The sequence below is a fragment of the Polyodon spathula genome, chromosome 11 (assembly GCF_017654505.1).
Source record: "Polyodon spathula isolate WHYD16114869_AA chromosome 11, ASM1765450v1, whole genome shotgun sequence".
NCBI classification, from domain to species: Eukaryota; Metazoa; Chordata; class Actinopteri; order Acipenseriformes; family Polyodontidae; genus Polyodon; species Polyodon spathula.
The window spans coordinates 20,092,819-20,115,336 of NC_054544.1; the positions used below are offsets into that span (position 1 = coordinate 20,092,819).

At 38.6% G+C, this 22,518-nt stretch overlaps 3 protein-coding genes across 9 annotated transcripts in view; 1 reads left to right on the forward strand and 2 right to left on the reverse strand.

Annotated features, from left to right (window-relative positions):
* LOC121322745 (striated muscle preferentially expressed protein kinase-like) overlaps window positions 1-686 on the reverse strand; it is a 115,583-nt gene extending 114,897 nt beyond the window's left edge. For both annotated transcript variants that reach the window (XM_041263006.1, XM_041263007.1), the window contains exon 1: window positions 53-686. In XM_041263006.1, coding sequence (XP_041118940.1) covers window positions 53-491 — 439 coding nt within the window. In that variant the 5' untranslated portion in view covers window positions 492-686. The remainder of the gene's footprint in view (window positions 1-52) is intronic.
* Window positions 687-8,930: 8,244 nt separating this feature from the next.
* On the forward strand, window positions 8,931-12,101 carry LOC121323066 (inhibin alpha chain-like). The gene is made up of 2 exons (XM_041263795.1): window positions 8,931-9,225; window positions 11,266-12,101. The coding sequence occupies exons 1-2, from the start codon at window positions 8,931-8,933 to the stop codon at window positions 12,012-12,014; spliced, it is 1,044 nt and encodes a 347-aa protein (XP_041119729.1). The 3' UTR covers window positions 12,015-12,101.
* Window positions 12,102-15,789: 3,688 nt separating this feature from the next.
* Window positions 15,790-22,518, reverse strand: part of LOC121323496 (gap junction gamma-1 protein-like) — a 20,305-nt gene continuing 13,576 nt past the window's right edge. For 4 of the 6 annotated variants that reach the window (XM_041264589.1, XM_041264591.1, XM_041264587.1 and 1 more), the window contains 2 exons: window positions 16,471-17,650; window positions 15,790-16,194 (listed from right to left, as the gene is read on the reverse strand). In XM_041264589.1, coding sequence (XP_041120523.1) covers window positions 16,181-16,194; window positions 16,471-17,620 — 1,164 coding nt within the window. In that variant the 5' untranslated portion in view covers window positions 17,621-17,650 and the 3' untranslated portion in view covers window positions 15,790-16,180. Of the gene's footprint in view, window positions 16,195-16,470; window positions 17,651-19,028; window positions 19,075-19,718; window positions 19,917-22,518 lie in introns of those variants that run through there. The other 2 variants (XM_041264590.1, XM_041264586.1) reach the window with 2 other exon arrangements.

Consider the following 22,518-nt stretch of genomic DNA (forward strand, 5'->3'; position numbering starts at 1 on the left):
AAGGGATTTAAAAGCAGTGGTTAGTATTTATTTAAGGAAGTATTTTATTTACCATCCCCCAGGTCCATGACTGCTAATACACCACTGGTCCGGGCCTCTCCTAATGGGTTGGTCGCTATGCAGGTGTAAAGCCCGGCGTCACTGAGTTTGCAGTCCCTGATCCACAGCCCTCCGTATTCCTGGTTATCCATGGCCAATTGCCTTTCATTGTGGTACCAGTAGAGGGCCGGCTGCGGATCTCCCGCTACGGCTACCTTCAGTCGGATATCGCACCCAGTTCCCACAGCTGCATTCTTCATTTTTCTGATAAACAGTGGCGCAGTTTTGTAAGGGTACTCTCCAGAGCCCCGCAGCTCCTGCACTGCCGGATCCATAAGCACTTTGGCACGTTTTGATGGAATTTTAGGACTAGGGGGTGCCGCACCTAGCCTCCCCCATTCTGCCTCTTCCCCGGGATTTTTAAGGGTCATTTTAACTTGTGCTTTGCGCATGGCTGGCGTGTGTGTGTGATTTAGTGCAAGTCTTTAATGCCTTTATAGTGATTAACTTGTATTTTTACCCTAAATTAATCTTTCTCCTTCAGAAAGATCTGGTTCTGTTTTTTCTAACTCTTGAAATTTTGTTCCATATTTGGATTTTTCTGTTTTTTCTAAAATTTTGATTGTTTTCTTTGTAAAATCTACAAATTCGTCAGCATACCAAATCTTATTTTGTTTCTTTTCCTCTAAAAAAAAAAAAAATCTAAAGAATGTTCTGGTATTCCAATTTTTTTTTTTCTAAGCCGTTGCCAGATTTGTTTGTGAAATTACAACAGCATTGTTTCAGATTTTACTTCTGCCAATCAAATCTTAATCCTAATTACATACATTAATTTTATTTAAATATAATATTTCAAAACTTTCAAAGCAAGATTTTACATGAAATCTGACCTCTGCACAAAATCAGCAGTGTCACAAGAAAAATAAACCCTGCGGAGCTGGATTCTCGAAGCGTTAACTCAGCCAGATGCTTTTGGAATACCTTGTTAAATCCCTGGAAAGTCCAATTGTAGTAATTAAAAGGAAAGAAACTAAACAAAAAAATGTAATCTTTAGCAGTTAAGTAGACCCAAGCCTGTCCCTGGTGAGGCAGCGATGGTGATATTTTTAGTTCAAGTCAGGATCGTGTTGCATTAACAGCTTCCTTGCTCTTTGCCTTATAGGAGCGAATGGATCTGCTTTCCCCCCTTCTGTACAGTTCTTCAAGGTCTTAAGGGACCAGGGAGAGTCCAGTGGTGTCTTGGTTACTGTTTCAGACTGTTTTACGGTTTTCCTTTCTTTGTAAACTCAGTCGGTGCCCTGCTTTCCTGAAGTGCCCCCTCTCTCACTCTCACTGCTGAATCCCTTGGGCGATTGCTGAGCCCCTTAAGCCTTGAAGTGACAGCTGCTCACTGATGGGTCTCAATCTTGGGACTGTGAACCCCTTCAGTGCCCTTCCGATTCTACCCTATCCTTATCAACCAACCAGCTCACAGAGTTGTGTGAAAGAGAGGGGGGGGTTACTGTGTTCTAATTTCACTTGTCAAAGATAGAAGCCAACCAGGAGCGTTCAAAGTTAAATTGAACAGTATCAGGTGCAGCCTGCCACAGTGTCCAACTCGGTTACTTTAACCCCCTTGGCCTTAATGCAACCCACCTGATGACCTAGGTGTAAATCCAGCACAGGCAGCCTGGACTGATTTACAACATAGCATAATATAATACCAATCTGGGGATTGTTAATGCATGATAATACAATATAATATAAAAGGGGTCTTTAGTGATCCAAAGAAGTAGCTCTCAATATACCTGTAGGAGCAATGTGAATGCATGCCGGTAGCATTCAGGATAGGCACAGGGGGGGTTATCCACTGTGCAGAATGGTTGGGAACATTTAAAAATGTTTTAAATGCATTAAGAAGTTTAGTTTGCATTTTTTCCTTGCATTGAGGGATTACATTTGTTGTTAGTCTGGCTAGGGTTTTATTGATTAACGTTAGGGAAGACTCAATTCAGATATTTCAATTTATTTGCCTTAAATTTAGAGAAAGGGAAATGGTTGGTATATTATGTATTTAGTTTATAGATACTACAGGAGAGTGGATGTTCCTGGAGCCATTTTCCGCAGACAAATCGGTTACCCAAATTTCACGAGGCAGGAGCCAGCCCTGCGTAAAGGGGCTACTAGAATAAAAACTTGTGACTTTAGCAACAGAATAAGGATTTCCCCTTGACTACTCAGAGAACTACCCTCGTTGAAGTGAGGCTGAACAGATTGACCTCCATGGCCGTGAAGCGAAGAACTTCCCCCATAGGGAAATAAAGGAAGGATAGAGGATGAACCAAGGTCTTGCTGACTTACTGAGGTCACTCACGATCTATGCAGGGAGAACAAAAGTGCTGGAAAAAAAGAATAAAGAAATAAACACACCTACATCACACCTACAAAAACTACATCACCCTGTTTTCAGATACCCCTTCCAGACACAGAACTGGTCCAGTGTCTAGGTCAATGACATCTAAGTCCAAGAACCTAATGGAAAGGAAAAGTCTGTTGTTCTCAGGGTCATTTTCAGGCAATGAACAGTGTCCTCATAATAGGGACCAGTTGAGTCTTTAAAGTAGAAATGCTTGATTCCAGTTGTCCTGACTGTTATAGATGCAGTGACACCAGAATGTATTCAGACACACATCATAAGTTAATGAAAGTGTTTAACTAGATCCACAAAGCTCTTTAATCCAAAGTGTCCTTGGCACAATTTTATACTGAATGGAAAACACAATAAAAATTGCCAAACCAGAAATAGACATTTAAATTTAAGGGGATCGCCACTAAAAGTTTAGCTCAGTAAATTTGCAATTCACATACTTTTACCATGGTTATATTATGCATTTACCATTATTTACAAATGTGTGTTATGTCTTTAATAAGCTTCACCATACCTCTCTGTGCTTTACAAAGCACCTACACTTTACCCTTCTTTCCCTAGCATGCATTACACATTGCTATGTTTTTCACCATGGGGGAGCTCTTAGAAGTAGTCAAGCTGTTTCTTATTCTTTTTAATAGGTGAGGTTTTTTGTATTATTTTTAGCACAATTGTTGCGATGGCTGTTTGAAGTACAAGGCTTCTAACGTGTGCGCTGAAGAGTTCAGGTTTTGAACCTCATTTTTAAGGTTTTTTTTGTTATTCTTTTGGTTAAAGTAATTGACAAGTTTCTCCAAGCCACACTGTATATAAATTAAAATGTACTTACTGTGCGAACCATAGTTTTTACAACACATTCTTAAAAATCTGTGGTTTAAGACTTGTATGTTTTACTACACTGTTATTTTAGGTAAACCGCAGTACATTTATAAAGGATGACCAGGAAGAGAGTATAAAATACATACAACACAGAAACAGGCCCTCCAGACTATATTACCTTACCATGCAAGGGCAAGTTGGCATAACACTGAAATCTGACAGTCCTGCTGTCTACACAGAAAGCTGTCGCCCTCTAGTGGCATTTACTCAAGCCACCGATTGTCTGCAGCGCACTAGTGTTGGTAGGCGAAGATCATACTATCAACACAATAACTTACAACTCTTAATGCATCAAATAAATAAATCATAGAGTGTAAAATGTTCCAGAGTTATGACTTCTTAGTTTCTCTATTTTTAAATAGTGCACAAGCCTATTTCATGAATCTGTGCATTACTATAAACCCCTGCTTAAAGATAGAACAAGTTTAGCATAGATACATTTTACTAACTAGGAACCAAGTAATGCATTATTTATTTTTAGTAATTAAGTAAAATCGTGATAGGAGATTTTTCATTGCAGGGCCATCTGTATCCAATCCTTACTTTTGAATAGTTCACTCTGAAAAACAATTAAAATACATTCAAATGGTCAGTTCTAAAATCAGGGCAATTTCCCTGATTTCTTACACTTGAAAGTTTACATACACATTGAAAATAATTAGATCATTTGTACGCTTACAAGTTAAATTATGGTTGTTTGAAATGTTTTGTTACTTAAAACCAAAAAGATAGGCTGCAGTTCTGCTAATGACCTTTGGATGTCTCCACTAATACTAAAAATGGGTCAAAATATCAAATAATTTTCTGGTACATGTCAAAAAAATAAATAAAAATACAATTATGAGATCAAATAAAATACTGCATATTAATTCACATTCTATCATAGAAAATGTTTCTCCCAAACAAAACAGTATGCTAAATTCTTACTGCACACTAAAAAGTAGGTCCCCTACATAAAATTAATAAAACAAAATAAAAAACCACCAATACAGTATATAATATATAGTTCACCATTTGGGAAAACGTCTTCCAAGAGAAAGTACGTTTGTGTGCTTGCTGCTGAAAACTACCTTTAGGATAAGCAAGGAAACTGCCAACGAGATCTGCTTTCTGATGAAGTAGATTAAAAAGTAAAATATGGAAGTATGCAGTACACAGTTACAAAACATATTTTAGGATAATATCAAATATGATCGTGGGACACTGAAGCTTTATTTATTTATTTATCTCTTTATTTATTTATTTTAAAAGGACAGTTATAAAGATGATATTGACTTTTATTTAATTATTTTTGTACAGTTCCTCAATGTTTCCTCTATATATCCCAAAACCATTACTACTACAATCAGAATGTACGTATTTACCTGCATGAGGCCCTTCAATGTACTCCTGATTGCAAATTGTTTGACAGAATGTATCAACTTCGAATCTCTAGTACCTTTTTACATTTCAGGAGTGAATTACCAGCTCAATATGGGAAGCCAAATACTGCCATCATTACATACGATTTGGAATCAGTACACATCTTGTACTGTTTAAATACGAGAACTTAACTGCACATGATGTCCTAACTTCGAAGTGCATGTATTTACTTGTTTAAAAAAAGCACCTTTGATCCATCTTGCATCCTTAATCTTGGAATACTATGAGAAATTAACAGGAATGAAAAATATTTTTATTTAATGAGGACATATTTAAAAGGCAAGCCTCACAGCAGATGTTTAACCTCAATCAGTCAAATGTATTTGTACCTCGCCATTCACGCCAAGGCATCCCAAAAGTACAATTCTAAAAGGCCTCACTACATAGGTATAAAACTAATGGACGTGCCATCAAGCCTTCTGCTATTCATTTAAACTCAAACCACACCAAGTATGTCAGTGACATACACTTCCCACCACTGCTGAAAATTTAAAATCAGAGTCATCACTATGACAAAGAAGTTGATGACCATGACTTCTCTACAGCATGTACTGCACAGTATAGAATAAGAAATGGCAATGAATAGTTACCCCCACCTACCTCCTTCCCTCCCTCCCTCCTTATCATTAGGACTGGGTGACAGTGTGGTCTTGTGGTTAGATCCGAGGGCTGGGAAAGATGCCATGTCTTGAAACCACATTAAAAGTATTTTAAATCTGAGCTAAACGCCAAAACATTTTGTGTATCACAGACCAGACTGTCTAACTTTTTAGCCCTCTGGGCTTCAAGGTCAAATGGCAGCAACTTTTCAAAAACAATTGAATTGTTTTAAATTGTAAAGAAGCATTTCTTTATCAAGCGGAGGTACCAAGGTTGCATCTGCGTTCACATGCCTTTCGTACAGAGTTGCCATTCCTGTGATTGAACCCAGCAAGTTAGAGAAAGGGCCATTGTAGAACCACATTAGAGTGCTACATTGTATGTGTGACATTTATAAGAACATTTTTACATGCACATTTATTTCAAATGCCCAATACATTTTATTTCAATGCCCAAGAGAGCAGCTGGAAACTGAATGCCTCTCTAGGCCGAGTTCAGATAAAAACAGGATTGTTTTGCTAATGATATAAAACAGACATATTAAACTAAAAAGCACCTTGAAATGGTTTTGCGATCTTATGGGAAACCAGATGCAAGGGAAGCAGGCAATATTTCCTTTTAAAAGCAGTGTCTTAGCAGGGGTCCTGTTTGTTTTATTGCAGTCCCTGGCCTAGACACCTGCAAAAGGTAAATAATTATACAGTACAGAAGCAGAATTACAACAAAAACATTGAGTTACCCTTCAAAATACAAGTTTTTTTTTGTTTATTTTATTGATACCAGTGTTAATTAGGTATAGCTAAAGGGTTATCGATTATTATTAGATTGGTTTAGTCTCCATAGTACTGAAAAATGACAGATTATCATATTATAGGCAGTAATTGTGTTTTACTTATCTAAAGCTAAAAAGTATCAGCACCAGTACTAATGAGATGCCTTGTAACACTCTCTTCTTGTAGAAAACTAAGCCCACCCCCCCCTGAAAAAAATAAAAAGATGTTAGGAGAGGGCAAGTGAAGTGCTGCTTAATTAAAACTGGGCATCAGAAAATTCCTCCTTCAATTCCTAACAAAGTGTAGACCTAAAGACAATGACTTGTCAAAAAATGTTTAATTTATAACCACTTAAATAACTAGAGAACATTTATTAATTGGCCTTGCTATTTCTAAAGGCATGTTTTAAGTGTATTATACTACAGCAGGAAGTAAGATAGTGGTCCACAGCTACAGCATAAGTGGGGGTCTTTATTTTTGCACAATTTAACTACATAAAGCTATACATATTGAAACTTAGGGCAACTATCTGAATAACGTTTGGTGCTACTGTATGCTTATATAGAACTCAGTAAAGCTTTTTAAAATTACACAGGTAACCCTGCAATAAGTTATGGCATCAGAGGCTATTGTGCGTAGTTGACAATACAATATGGTCAAACAGTGGCAATACAACCCTGATGTAAAATGTCATGTTATCCTGTATGTCAAATTATAACACTTATCCTTAATATAAAGATATGCATATATTCTTTTGTTATAAATAGTCTGTAAAATAATTCTATTTGTTTCTTTTAGTGCCTACATAGCGATATGCAGGCTGCATAGTTACTCAAATTGTCTTTGTGACTTGTAAAGCCTGGTTTCTGGTTTCCATAGTTGTGTGATGATGCTGAGCAGGTGGCGGTTAACTGAAGCTGTGGTAGAACCCTATTGGTTGATCTGCGGAGTGTTCTTGGTTACTGCATTGACTGCAGGAGTACCCCGACCTCAGTGATCTTCAATAGCAGTGCAATAATTCTGTAGAGAAGCTATTGTAGCACATAATACCATTACACAGTACTGTAATGGATAGTCAAATGTAAGAAAATGGCTTCTGAAAATGTTTACACTGTTGTATTATTCTGCTAATACTCAAACCATTTTAGCACTGTATAATTGTAGCGAACAAAATAATTCCATAGTCATTTTAAAATTTCCATTAACTACAAAGATCTGAAAATGTGCAGCTTTGAAAGCATGGCTTGCAAAAATAAATTAATTTAACCTAGTGTAGTATGAGCTAGTACCAGATTAAAATGAAAATACTATGTATTTTTCAAAACTGCATATCTGAGCCCTTTAATCAATGGATGTGCATGGCAGAGAGGTTTTATGGAACTGTGTTGTTGGTTACAATTACTTTAAACCCAACAGTACAGTAAGACTATATGTATGGCACTGGACAATTTCAAAGGACGTCTTACAAATACTATACATTTCCATTAGTGAAGACAGCTTTGTTACAACTTGATCACATTTTGTCAAGATCAAGTGTTGTTTAAAATGTGCAGTCCATTATGTTTATATATGTATTATACCTACAACGTCATGGTCAGAACACAATAGGGATCAATGCCACTATGGCTGTTGTCACACACTGTGGTTAGTATGACTGTCATACAACTGCTTTCCATCCCACCTAATAGCACTTTGAGAAATACAAGAATAAGATCAGACACTTTACGCGTGCAAGTTGCTCTACGTTATTGAAATATTTAGACAAAGTACGGTACGGACAGTATAGTAAACACAAGACTGCAACGTGTATCAAAGCTTCCTAATGTTGTTTATGTACAGTGCAGTACTCTACATTTAAAATATTTTGAGAGCAGTCAAAGCAATACCTGGTACCATTATGATCATGCATATTGTTAAATTAACACAATTGTATGCTTGCTGTATTATGTACTGTATTTCAAATGTATATGGGGTGTAAATTGGGTAATTTTTCCTATTATGTATCCATTTTTTAATGCAAGCGCCATCTTTAAAACAACTTCAGTATTGTTTTTAGCATTATGGGATGAGGTAAATATTAAAAAGATATTGTTCAAAGATGGTGCTTACGTAAAATAAAAAATTTGACCTTAAATTAACAAAATTGCACAAGTGGCTTACATAGGAAGTAGAATGACGATTGTGCTAAATTATGTTTTGCATTCACTGATAATCTACCTTACAGAAAACCTAGCCCCATAAAAAAGTCCACTTTTGATTACAAAAAAAGGAATCTTGAAAAAAAAAGAGTTTGAATGAAACCAATTTGGCTACATTTTCATAAGAACAGGGCAGAATTTTCATTGGACTGAAAAACCCCCTGGAAAAAAAACAAAAAAAGGAAACATTATACAATCTCAAAAAGCACGGCTGCTGATAGTATTCATACAGCCGAGACAGTTGCATCACCAAGAAGGTGTGGGCAGCACCCGAACTCCATGTGAATACTGGGAGGGGGCATTGTCAAAGCAGGCCTGCAAGGATAACGAGAAAGAACAGGACTTACTGACTGAGCAACTGGAAAATCAACACAGCTTATCAGAACCTTGTAAAACAGAGGTCACGGTAAAGCAACGATTCAACCAAGAACATCAGCGCTAATGAAAGATCTACTGAGCTACCTACAAACCTGCATATTTGATTAGAACAACGAATCGAAGTGAACTCGCATTGCTAGTAGAATTACTAGCGCCCTCAAATGAAAGAAGACTGAATTGAGTTTATTGATTACCAGGAAGACCATCACCCTTCTGAAACCCAGTTTATTCGCAATGCTCCTGCCTGCCCCATTGCTGCTTGTGGCTCTCTGTGTTCCACTGTGGACCCAAGCCTGCGGACCCAGTGATGAGGACCCACCCACGAATGTTGTACTAGGGTGGGTCAAACAGCGACTGCTGGAGAGCTTGGGACTGGAGGAGCCACCCAGTGCACGGCCCCACCACCAGCCAAGACACAGACTGGGGCTTACCCAGCACACAGCCTCCACTCGATTGGGCAGGGCAGCATTGACAGAGAGGAGAAAATCTCAGCCGGACACCTCACAGGTCATCCTGTTCCCCAGCACCGGTCAGTCTATAGACAACTGCTTTTGAGACCCTAAGTTTTAATGTACATTTTATACAGTACAGGGGCTCCATTGCATAGAATACAAAACTTTTGGAGCCTTCTCAGTATTAATATGAACTGTTTTTGTTGCAGTAGTATACTATATATTTGTACAGTAGCACCTCAGTTTCAAACAGCTGAGGAATGGAGGTTAGCAAGTCTGAAATGTCGAACTCTGAAAATTACTTTTCCATGGCTTTAATAAATATGTACACCTACTATCTGTTTCCGCAATTTGGTGACTAATACAAGGATATAGCACAGTACCATACAAATTTAAACTTACCACTGGAATTGTAACTGTAGCAGAAACACAAATTTAAACATCCAGAAAAACGGGTTAAACGACTTGTTTTTAATTTATTTCAAACAAATTGCATTCACGCAGCTTGCACAGTCATTCAGCCTCCTTTGGCTGGGGGGGGGGGGGGGGGGGGGGGGGGTGCTTTGTTTAAAATGAAAATGTTCTTAGAAAAATTGCCTGGATTTGCTTTGAAATTTGCTTCACATTTGTCGGATTACATTTGTTGGTGCAGTAATTTAGCTTTCTTCATGACCAGCATGCCTCTTATAGTAGTGCCTATCAAGTTACATTGCATTCATGGTTTGCATGCTTCGACTAAAAAAGGGAGTTCGGTTGACCAGTCAGTTAATATGTTTGGTGTTCGGAACTCTACTAGCATTTTGGCTGTTACTACACTGCTCCAAAACTTGCATTGACAGATTATTCAATAGTTTAGGACTACACAATATAAAGTTTAACACCAATTTGTGTATGCTATGTTAAAATATGTTTGTTTTTCTTCAATTTTAGAATAAAAGTTGACTGTTTTTACAGTACCTTTGCTATAGAACTAGGGATATTAAACCGTTAAATAGTTTTGGGTCAGTCAGCTTTGGTCAACTTTAAAAGCAAATCAACCCTTACTAATGCATTTAACAGTGGATGAATATGGAATACCCTACCTTAAGATTTCACAGACTGTAATTATCCCAAATCTTAGACTACATCATTTTAACTTGGATAAGGTAGTCCATAATGAGTGTCAGTCAGGATCTGTGAAACCACCCCTGTAAGTTTCACATATAATTACTCACCTGGCTAGTGATCTCCCTAGATTTAAATAATGTGCACACGTTGAAACCACGCAATCGTCATTCAAATGTGGATTATGCATTATTTAGTTGCGTGAACAGGGTATAGCTACCCCTAGGGCCTGTAAAAATTGAACCAAACTCAAATCCTGATCATTTTATAATTAAGAATGTCCCTATGATCCTATAACATACAGGTATGAGGAGTGGGGGTCTTGCTATAAAAATCAAGCTTTCACCTCCAAGAGCATTACTTAAAACTTTGTTTGAACCTGGTATGCCAGAGAAGACATCTTAACCTCGAGGTAGAGATGCAACAGATTGGTGCCAACATTAGTGGTGTTGAGCTGTGTGAGCAGTCAGTTTCCTAAATTCATATTCAGTTTTTTTAAACAAATTCAGGTAACAGGATTGAAAGATATCATATGATATTGCTGTGTTTTCAGACAGACCAAAAAAAAAGGTCTTGCTGCTCCTAGAATCATACTGTCCCACACAGTTTGTTGTTTAAAAATAATAAATTAAAAAGGCGTAATAACTTAAAATAGACAAACGTATTCAAGTCCATTTTCCTGAAACAATGATATAGATTCAGCCTGTGTAGCAGGTACCGTATTAGGATCCTATCTGAAACATACAACTCCCACCGATGCACATAGGACTATTACTGACTTCTTGAGTTAATCTATAGTGCACGCAATAGGCATGTATCCAATTCAAAATGAAAGTCTGAAATAAATGTACAGAAAATAGGGGACTTAACTATTCAATAGTATTTTTTTTTTTTTTTTTTTTTTGCCATGTGATATGGAAGCGATTTTCCAGGAAGCAATATATATTCTATACAAAAAGACACACATACCTCTGTGCATAAACAATCCTGACCTGTACCTCCTCTTTCCTCAGATTCCACCTGTGTTTCCAGTTCTGACCTCCCGCCAACAGAGGGAGCTGGCCACTTTACCTACTACTTCCAGCCCTCTGGATACACACTGGAGCGCAGTGTCACCTTGGCTCACTTTTGGTTTTACTCCGGAGGGAATGGGACAGAACTGCAGGAAGGAAACACGTCGGCACCGGTCTTCATTCTTACCTCTCACCAGCAGTTAGAAGAAGCAGCAAAACACCCAGAAAAGAGATCTCCAGATGGATGGTCAGTTTACCACATCAAGAGGCCTATCCATTCCCTTCTGTCAGACGGACCTTTCGTTCTCCAGGTGCGTTGTCCAAATTGCGGCTGCCACTCTGAGCCCGAAAAGACCCCCTTTCTTCAGTTCCACATGCTACCAAAAAGCCCAGAGCGATCAAGGAGGTCCTCTGTTCCATGGTCTCCTACTGCCATTGACCTCCTGCAAAGGCCATCCCAAGAGCAGCCTGTATACAATGACTGCCACCGCATGGCTCTTAATATCTCCTTAGAGGAACTGGGCTGGGACAACTGGATCGTACACCCAAGAGCATTCACTTTTCACTACTGCCATGGGAATTGCTCCAGCAGAGAACACATGACCACCTACCTTGGGATCAAGCAGTGCTGCGCTCCCGTCCCGGGTACCATGAAGTCTCTTAAATTTCGTACAACCTCCGACGGTGGATATTCTTTCAAGTACGATACACTTCCCAACATGATTGCAGAGGAGTGCTCCTGTATTTAGCAGGAGCTTTGAATGCCATCACTGATCTGGGACTACCTTTACATTATGTAGCAAAGCTGACATGCCTGACATTCTAGTGCCCACTATTGTTATAAATGACAGTTGAATCATGTACTATACCCAAAATGTCAGTTTTTACAGCTATGGCCAAGTTTTGCGTCACCTAGAAATTTTAGACCTAATTACAAAAAAATTAAATAAAATTAAAAAAATAATAAATAAACTGCCACTATATGAATAGAATTTTTATTTATAATCATGTGAAACCACAAACTGATATTGCAAAAGTCTACCAGAAGCCATAACAGTAGTACATTATTTCATAAAGTCACATTTTTCGATTTGTTTCTCATTAAGTATATGGAAAACTGCAAAGTGGTATGCAATTCAGTATGTTAATGGAATATTATTCAGCAGGTTTCATTCGACTTTATGAAGCAAAATTATTTAATGCTACAGGGTGATGGAAAAGCTTTGGCCATAGCTGTAGCTCATAACAGAAGACCGGGTGCATTAAAAAAAGTGTTAGAATGACAGAAAACCTAACGTTCAGAAACACCAACATTACACGGCTTTGACATTTATTTGGTTTTGGGGTAGATTTGAAAGAAATGTTATTAAAAGTACTAAATACTACTCCTATGTTTAATCAATTTCCAGTTACTGTATTAGCTTCAGAACAAACAACTTGGCGCCGGGGCTAAAATATTAGTTATCCCAATTAACACATCATTTTCATTGTTTAAAATCCGTCTTAAAAGCATCTAATGAGGGGCTTGCAAACATGCCTTCTCTCCAAGAACAGCTAACACACCAGCGTGTAACCTGTAATACTGCCTCCAGTGGAGGAAGCAAAAACTGCATTTGTTCTATGTGGTAAGTTAACATGATAGGCAGTGTTTTGCCAGGGCACATGTTAATGGTTACACAGTAGGGCAGGGGTTGTTCTGGTTTTCTTTTCAACTGGGTTCTGTTACTTAATTGCACCAATTATTGACTTAATGTCCAAATTAAAAAGTGTTCCAGATCTTTAGCTACTGATGATGTAAAGACCTGCAGGAAACCTGCAGGACTGGGGCTCTCCAGGACCAGGGTTGGAGATCCCTGCTGTAGGGCAGCAGCTGTATTACGAGACATGTTTGAAAACCCTTTGGACTGCTGCATTTTAAAAGGGCAACAGGGCTGTAATGGCAAATAATGTGCTTACAAAGCGATTCTAAAATAATACATGATATTTCATTATGGCCATGAAATATGTCGACCACATTTTCTTTGCTATGCAGAATTAGTTTCCAGTTTAGTTGTGTGTTAACTGTTCAAGTAGAACAAATTAGTACTACTGTATACCAAATTAACTGCGTGTTTAAAGTAAAATGGTCGCAACACATCGGATCTAAAAATATAAAATATATTTATATATATATATCTCCCTTTCCACTGCTGTGCATGCCATTTTTAAAGTTAATTGTAACCGGGGTGAGGGTTACAGTCCCGGAGACGGCTGTAATATTTGGAAATTACTGGATTTGTTTTTCATATTCACAAAGCTCAACATTTTTGTCGTTGTCTCACTCCCCCCTCAACAACACATTTTATTTTCATTCTGTATTGCTGTATTGTTTAAAATATATTCGTCATCACTGGTCTCCCTTTTGATTTTGTGTACAGAATTGTTCGGTTCTTCACATGTTAATTAAGGATATGCAAATAAAACATAGAGCTACATATAAACTGAAACTAGATATAAAAGTAACTGGTGCCTATAGGAGGCAAGACACAGTACAGCCTTGGCTAGCAAGAACATACAACTTAAGCAAACGCCTCGCATTTGATCAGCCTGTAGCCATCGGAATAAGCCACGGGTGGGTTGTGTTACAGCATTTTGGGCACTGGTAAAATCGCCCAGATATCAGCCATGTATTTGTATGGGTTGATGCAATCAAGAGCAATTCTTTATTGCTGTAAAAATCAAGCTCTTGCTTATCCTGGTGGATCAAGCTGCTCTTCCAAAAGAGGTCTTGAATTCAAATGTTGTGAAGTCCCGAAACGGAAGTGTGACAAACACAGAACCACTCCTTGACAGGAGCAGATGAAATAAAGAAAGAGACAATTAAACACTGAAGTGCATCCACTTTTATTTTTTTTATTAAATTCTGAAATACAAGTACCATAATGTAGAAGAAAAAAATACTATATAAAAAAGTATAAAACATACTGTAGCTCACCAATTTAAGTCCAAAAAAAATTGAGTCATATAGCAGCCTTCATTCTAGGCTCTCACTTGAGAGATATAAAAGATGGTTTACAAAAAACAACCTGGATAGTTTGATAAGGCCTAAAGACCACAAAATAAAAAGTGGTTTTCATTGCCTATTTTTTGGGATCTCTAAATCATTGTCCAATGGAAGTATTCTTTAGCAAAGCGTTACACTTGAAATCCAAGTGTGTATTACCATTAAAACTTGAAAGTGGAAACAGTGATCTGGTTGACATGTGGAATGGTTTATAACTTTTGAATTAAGGTATACATACTGCAAGTACAAATGCTTCCAAGGGAAGTAGTTTGGTCCCAGAGATGTTAAACAATTGAGCATCAACGACCACACATAAAATGAGACTGCTGAAAGAATGAAATGCAAGTAACTTACAATATAAATAATTGGAACTGGCAAGTAGTAATATTTAACATACATACAAACCTAACTTGAAACCAGAAGGGCTGAAAAACAAAGCACAGAGTACTGTGAAAGAAGCAAAGAAAATGGAAAATATAATTATATATTATATATATATATATATATATATATATATATATATATATATATATATATATATATATATATATAGAATTTCATCATGTTTATTTAAAACCTCAGCTTTGAATTGTGAAGGTTATAAAATTCCTCTACAAAACAATGTACCATTTTTAGTTCTTGTTGAAACAAACACATGTTCTGCTTTTGGTTCCCAATACCTGGAATCACGACAAGACTTGAGGGACTCCCAGTTGGATTATCCTGAGAAACTGTGGTTTAAAAATAATAAAATTCACAGAAAGAGGTCTAGAAATACACACTGTACAGCACAGGTGGCAAGCTGAAGTAAATCTTAACAGATCATTGAAAACATGGGAAAAAATAGCCAGTACTGAGAAGTCTTTATAGTTAAATCATCATCCTACTTGGGACATTAGTCTTTAAACAAATGTTACTAACATGATTACAAAAGCAGCAGGACTAAACTAAAGTAAACTGTAGGAAAAAAAACAAAAAAACAAAAGAATTTCAAGCTTTTCCCAGGTTTCTGAAATTGACAAGCACCATAAAGGCTTCTGTAATATTATAGCACTTGGGTTGGGAAAACAAGCATTTGGTATATTGTGCAGCTTAGTTTTTTTGCTCAGAGCAAGTTAATAAGTTTGCCGTTGCATAACTTGTTAACCTGGAAATTGTGCTTTATGAACAAACAAATCAGCAATTCTCTCCATGAGTATGCAGGGCTCTTGCCTCTTCTAATTACTCCTTCCCACAGCCAGAGCAGCTGTGCCCATCAAAGTGCATCTCTCCCTACCCAACTGCGTATCTAGAGTAAAAAAAAAACGTGCACAGCAAATTGCTTGATAAACAGAAACTCACTTAACCCATGGTACACTTTGCTACGGCGCATCCATGGGCCGGGTTTGACTGAACAGAAGCCAAGGGATTTTGTACATTGCAGTTAACCTTACCTTTTAACATAACTGCTTTTATAAAAATATAAGAGAGAGCTGCCTTTATTATTGGCATGCCAATTATTTTATTTTTTCTGGAATGACTTGGGAATGTAAACAAAAGATATTAAATAACCTGTGGCCTGTAACAGTGTTCACGAGAACATCCGACACAAAAACTTCACAGGCCAGAACAAGAAATTTGGCATAAAGCGGTTGAAGCACTAATTCCAGCTTGAATTATCAGGCCAATAACAAATAAAACGTAGGTGCGCAAGTGGGGTCTAAGCATCACCGACTAATACAATTTCAACCCCCACAAACAAGTCTGCATATGGAAAAAGTTCATTTGTCAATTCTAATCATTGTAATTCCAGTTTGTAATTCTGAGTTTCCGTAGGTCGGTTCCAATGACTGCATGCAGCAATGCCCGCATGCAGATTCCAGTTTGGACAGATCAGGCTCCAATTCCTGCAAACAAAATAAAACAAATAAATAAAACAGTATACAAGTTAGCCCTTCAAATTTGGAATCACACTGAAAAAGACAATCTGTGAAGTTACTAGCAAAGCCACAGATATTGTTATACATGTGCACAGAATAGATCACATTTGTTCAGGATTCTCCTTTACTCCATTTCAAGAAAATGCAGGGCTCCTCTTACTGGAACACAACAGTCCTATACTGTGCGAATATGATAAATACATATGTATGGCTTTATGGGTAAAAGCCAAAAAACTACTTCACCTCCTTTTCCGCAAGCACCTCTCTCCTTCTCCTGCACAAAGTTCAGTCGGTTCTGCTCAGCTGCAGTGCTGTTGGACTCTGGGCTGCTGCTGCGTGATGGGCTGATGGTGTCCATCTGGAAAGCCAGGTCGAGGTGCTCTTGGGCCATCTTCAGGTGCCGTCGTAGCCTCTCCAACTCCCTGGAGGAAGGCTCATCCCTGAAGGAGTCCCTGCCAGTCTCAGTCAGGTTATCCCTGTATCCTTGCTTCACACCATTTGGCATCTTGCCCTTGGTGTCTTTCTTGAGAGCCGTGTGGTAGCCTGGTGGAGCCGAAGACCGGCGCCTAGAAATTGGAGACTTTGTATCCATGCTAATCGCTGGCTTCTTGGGTTTCTTGCCGAGGAAATCCTGAATGCCACCAATGCCCAGGTGAAACATTTCAAGGAAATCTATGAAAAGACAAAGAGCACTCACCACATACATGATGAGAAGGAAGATGGTCTTTTCTGTTGGTCTTGAGACAAAGCAATCCACAGTGTGGGGACACGGGCTACGGCTACAGACGTAGGAAGGCATCACCTCAAAGCCATATAGGATATACTGGCCGAAGAGGAAGGCCACCTCAAAGATTGAGCGAGTCAGCAGCTGCAGAACATACATCTTCATCAGCCCATCCTGCTTGATTCTCCGTCTCCCATCATGCTGCTTCTGGTTCTCCACTTTTTCCTCTTTTTCCAGCTCAACGTCCTCAAAGATCATGGGATCTTCTTCACCGTTATCCTCGGCTTCCTCATAATCCCTGCTTTCCCCTCTCTGGATCAATGGCATCCTTTTCTTGCGCCTCGGATTATAGTCCTCATCAGCACTCCTCGCAATCTTATGCATGGCAAAGCCCAGGTACATGACAGAGGGTGTACAGATCAAGATTACCTGGAAGATCCAGAAACGCACGTGGGAGAGGGGAGCAAATGCATCATAGCAGACATTCTCGCAACCAGGCTGCTGTGTATTGCAGACAAACTTGCTCTGTTCATCATAGTAGATGGACTCCCCTCCGACGGCGGTCAGCACGATGCGGAAGATGATAAGGATGGTAAACCAGATCTTCCCCACAAAGGTTGAATGGTTGTGAATCTCTTCCAGCAACCGTGTCAAGAAGCTCCAACTCATGGTGTCACTGCTGTAGGGGGGCTCTCAGCACTACAATAGAAAGTGAGAGTTTAGCAGTGTACAGGAATGTGTTATCGTGCTCACTGGTAACCCAATTAACTATGTACCCTCATGCTTTGCCCCATGTAGACGTTTAACATTGCACGATTATCCAATCTAAAGGTCTTAAAAAAATCAACCTCAACCCCTCAATTGACCTCATGACCATTTGTTATCCTATAGGTGACACTTACATTGCGTATTGTGACAGCTCTCGGGTTGTATTGCAATATATGATCAAGGAGCACCATAAATACTTTAGTCCACAAAATGTTTCTTCAATGATGGATGCCATTTTTAGTTGGTATGAAAAGCACCTTAAAATCATCATTGTATCCAATTACACATCACATCAAAAAGTAGATCAGGACCACATGCATCACGATACGCATTGAAACCCTAGAACAGGGGTAGGTCTCTAGGAATGCCGTTGTCCTAGATGGATAGAACTTTGAGTAACAGTAGTCACAAATACCCGTGACCCTTAATAGGTATGCGATTGCTTAGAAATAAAAAACACATTAAGTGGCTGGACAAAAAAAATAAAAAGATACTATACAGTACATGCTACTTTAAATCCCTTACATCACTTCCATTACAACAAAGCTCTTGAACCCCAAATCACCTTTATGGAAAGCTGGCCTACTGTACAGTTTAGAGCCCTTGTGGCACTGGATTTGTGAAAGGGCTTTCTCATTTAACAGGAAATGAAAAATGATCCTCTGGCCTGAAAAACAGCCTGATCAGCCTAAGCCTTCCAGCCCCCTCAATGAGGCTTTTCACTCACAACTGACTTCTGACCTTCTCAAAGCCTTTACTTGCCAGTACCCTGAACAAGCCTGCTAGACAAAAGCTACCATTGTCAAGATTTATTTAAAAAAAAAAAAAAAAAAAACACCAAAACCACCCTCTTCATCCTGACCATTAACCACTTCAAGGATATTGATTTGTTTTTGGTTACCAAATTTCAGGTAGCAGAAACATGGCACCTATTTCTCCCTCTACAGAGCACAACTGGGACCACCATGTTAAGGTCAGGTCAACCACCACGAAGATTGAACTCAATTATTTGTATGTTATAAACTGTGTTGTCCCACCACCACCTAAACAAACTTAAATTTGAGCTGAAAAAGCCCAATGCTTATTACAGCTATTACTCATAGAATGAATACCAGCTAGTTAAAAAAAAGGTAGAGGATTGATCTTTAAAAACACAGATATGACCACGCCACTGGATGGCAGTATAACCCAAGACAAGATCTTCAAAAAGATTCAATTGGTTGCTTGCCTTGGACACCTATTCTGCCTGAAGAAACACCAACGTTTAAATGTTGTGGTACAATGTTGAACATTTAATTAAATGACTTACCGTTATTCCTGAAACTAAGGCAGCTGCATGATTGTTGTTTTCTGTACTATATAACAGATCATGTTTAAGTAAATCATTAGGAAATAAATTAGTTTTAACCATATCTCAGTCTTTTTTAAACTTTGGTTTCAATGAAAAAGAAAATAAAATAAAAAGCAGGTTAAAAGAAATAAATGAAAAAGTGCTATTTTAGACTAGTGCCAGTAATAATGCTGCCACTATCTAAAATGTCATAAAGCAAACATGGTTATTAAACACTAATTGTTTGTGTTCACTTTTAAATAAAAGCAAAATCCTTGTCCCTTGGACAAAGTTTCAAACCCACCCACCCCCCCCATATTTATATCCAATTAAAAAAATAACCCACAAGTTTGACAGTGCAAAGTAATCTTTACAATACGGTAGGAAGCTACAGTTACTAGATTATTAACTGTGGGGAGAAAAGCAACTACTTGTACTAATTTGCATGAACCTTGAGTGACAAGCATCAATTAGGAGAAAAATTTGACAAAGTAAAATCAAGAGGTATCCCATTTGCAAGTTGTGCAAAAGAACACATTTTTATACTCCTGTGCTACAGATTACTTGGAGCTGACGGATTCATCACAAATATAAAAAAAGTGATCCTGTTATTTGCACTACGAGAATTTATCTTGCGCCTTACCTACAATTTGTTAATTTCCAACGTACCTGATTATGCTGCCAGAGTTTACCTATACTCCACAAAGCGGTTCAGCAACAGATAGCGAGTAAGGTCACAAGACACAGGTTAGGGCAGTAATTCTGTCATACCTGACTGCCAGTTTAAAATGTGCTCAGAATATAACATGTATTTATGTCAAAAGGGAGCAGCAGCACCTGACCACACCACCGCAAGTGGGGATGGCAATTACACAAAGACACTTTACCCCTTATTGGGTGAATCCAGGTGACTCACAGTGAGTCAAAGCTTTCTCAAGTTCTTTCAAGAAATGCTGGCAAGAGAACAAAAAGAACAATTTCTAAATTCCAATTCCTTTTAAAAACTACAAACTACAGGGGAAAAGTGTTGTGTAGCTTCCTTTAAAATTCCTAAAAGGATGATGTTCCTCATACTGCACAGTGCATGTCACAACCAATGACTTTGTGAATAGCCAATTACACTATGTAACACAATTTTTGTTCCTGGGTAGTAAGTGTTATTTCCCAATTGCTTATGCCTCAAAAGTATAGAAAATGGCTATTATTCCCCAAACTTTGCTTTTGTGACCAGGACAGTGATATTTCCAATGAGAAAACGGGTGAATGTGTCTTTTCGTTCATATAAAGTCAGAAAAAAACAACATATGAATCCAAATTAACATGTACTTATACTAAGGTAATACAAAAATGACTACAAAAGATTTAGAAGTGAGTAGTTTTTTGAGATTTACAATTATACTGTAAATCACTTTCACAAATCAGCCCCCAAATGTAGTCTCCCATCATGTTCTCGTTATACTGTCCTTGGTAGCGGCGTTCAAAGTCCAGTATATCCTGGTGGAAGCACTCGCCTTGCTCCTCCGAGTACGCTCCCATGTTCTCCTTGAATTTATCAAGATGAGCATCAAGGATATAGACTTTGAGGGACATCCTACAGCCCACTGTGCCGTAGTTCTTCACCAGAGTCTCAACCAGCTCCACATAGTTTTCGGCCTTGTGATTGCCCAGGAAGCCCCGAACCACTGCCACAAAGCTGTTCCAAGCCGCTTTCTCCTTACTAGTGAGCTTCTTGGGGAATTCATTGCACTCCAGGATCTTCTTTATCTGTGGTCCGACGAAGACACCGGCTTTGACCTTTGCCTCAGACAGCTTAGGGAAGAAGTCTTGCAGGTACTTGAAAGCTGCCGACTCCTTTTCTAGAGCTCTGACAAATTGTTTCATAAGGCCCAATTTGATGTGCAGTGGTGGCATCAGCACCTTCCGGGGGTCCACCAGTGGCTCCCACTTGACGTTGTTCCTCCCCACAGAGAACTCAGTCCGCTGTGGCCAGTCCCGCCTGTGATACTGGGCCTTGGTGTCCCTGCTGTCCCAAAGGCAAAGATAGCAGGGAAACTTGGTAAAGCCACCTTGGCGACCCATCAGGAATGCCACCATGGCAGCCTCTTGATGCCATCTCAGAAAAATGCAGATATGTATCCACTTAGGCAGCTGGAACTAAACTGAACTGGTGGGCTTAAGGCCCCTGTATTTATACTACTATTTATATTACTAGAAAGTTCTAGAAGTTACTCCAAGTTTACTCAGCACTGAATCTATCTGGAAAATGGGTACATTTCAAAATATCACTGTCCTGGTCACAAAAGCAAAGTTTGTGGGGAATAATAGCCAATTTCTATACTTGAGGCATAAGCAATTGGGAAATAACACTTACTACCCAGGAAAAAAAAAAAAAAAAAAAATTTGTTACACGGTGTTACCAACCTGGAAGTAGTGCAAATCTAGTAATCCTACACATTTTTCTGCAAGCCACAGATGTGTCAGAGGCAAGCTGTAACAAGCTTCTGTAGCCGGCATTCGCGCAGAATACAGTACTTCAAACTAATCCAGACTGTAAATATATAGAGGGGTGTGGGAAATATTTTAGAAAGAGCAAACAAACTACATACAGTAGGTTCAACCACCTAAAAAAAAGTTGACACTCAAATAAAAGCCACAGAGATACTTAAAGCTGGCCACTTTCCAATGCTGCCATGGCAACACTATTCACAACAATGAAGCTTAAAAGAAGGTGGTGGCACTAAATGGGCAACAGATTGGGACCTGTTGCTAAATTACCTGCTCAATATGGACACCATTTCTCACAGAAGGGCTCCACTGCCAAGAGAACAGTAGAACTAAATATTTTCACAGGACGTACAAGCTAGCTGCCTTTATGCACAGTACTATGTGTATTATAGATTGGACACATAACTGGAGGGGAAGAAAAGACATTTATTCAAGTAAAAATTCCAAAGCGAACACTGGACATAGAACTGGTCATTAAAATGACAAAGAAAAATAACTGCTTCTCAGAGGGTTAAATTATAGAACAGACTGCAGACGCAACAGGATTCACCGTGCAATGCGATACTGTAGGTATATGCTGCACGGATGACAGTACATGACCAACACAACAGATGGGTAATTAAAATCCAAACAGTAGTTCAATGACAGTGTGGTTCACAGCCATAAGAGAAGAAAAAACCCACCACACTAAAACAACAATAAAAAGATATGAAAGGCAGCCTCCCGCAGTAGCATTTCAAAGCTGCGCTGGGATATGCAAAATCTGTAGATTTCTGTGGGTGTTGAGCGACATCTATAGCGCATCTGCACAGAATCGTGAAGAACTGCACTATAAGAACACAACTACTGTCTCAATTAAAATTAGCACAGACCCACGACTGCAGGATAGCCTACTTATTATCAACATAGTTTTGTTTAAACAAGTTAACAGTATTCCAATTCTTAGGTAATCGAATTTTTTTTT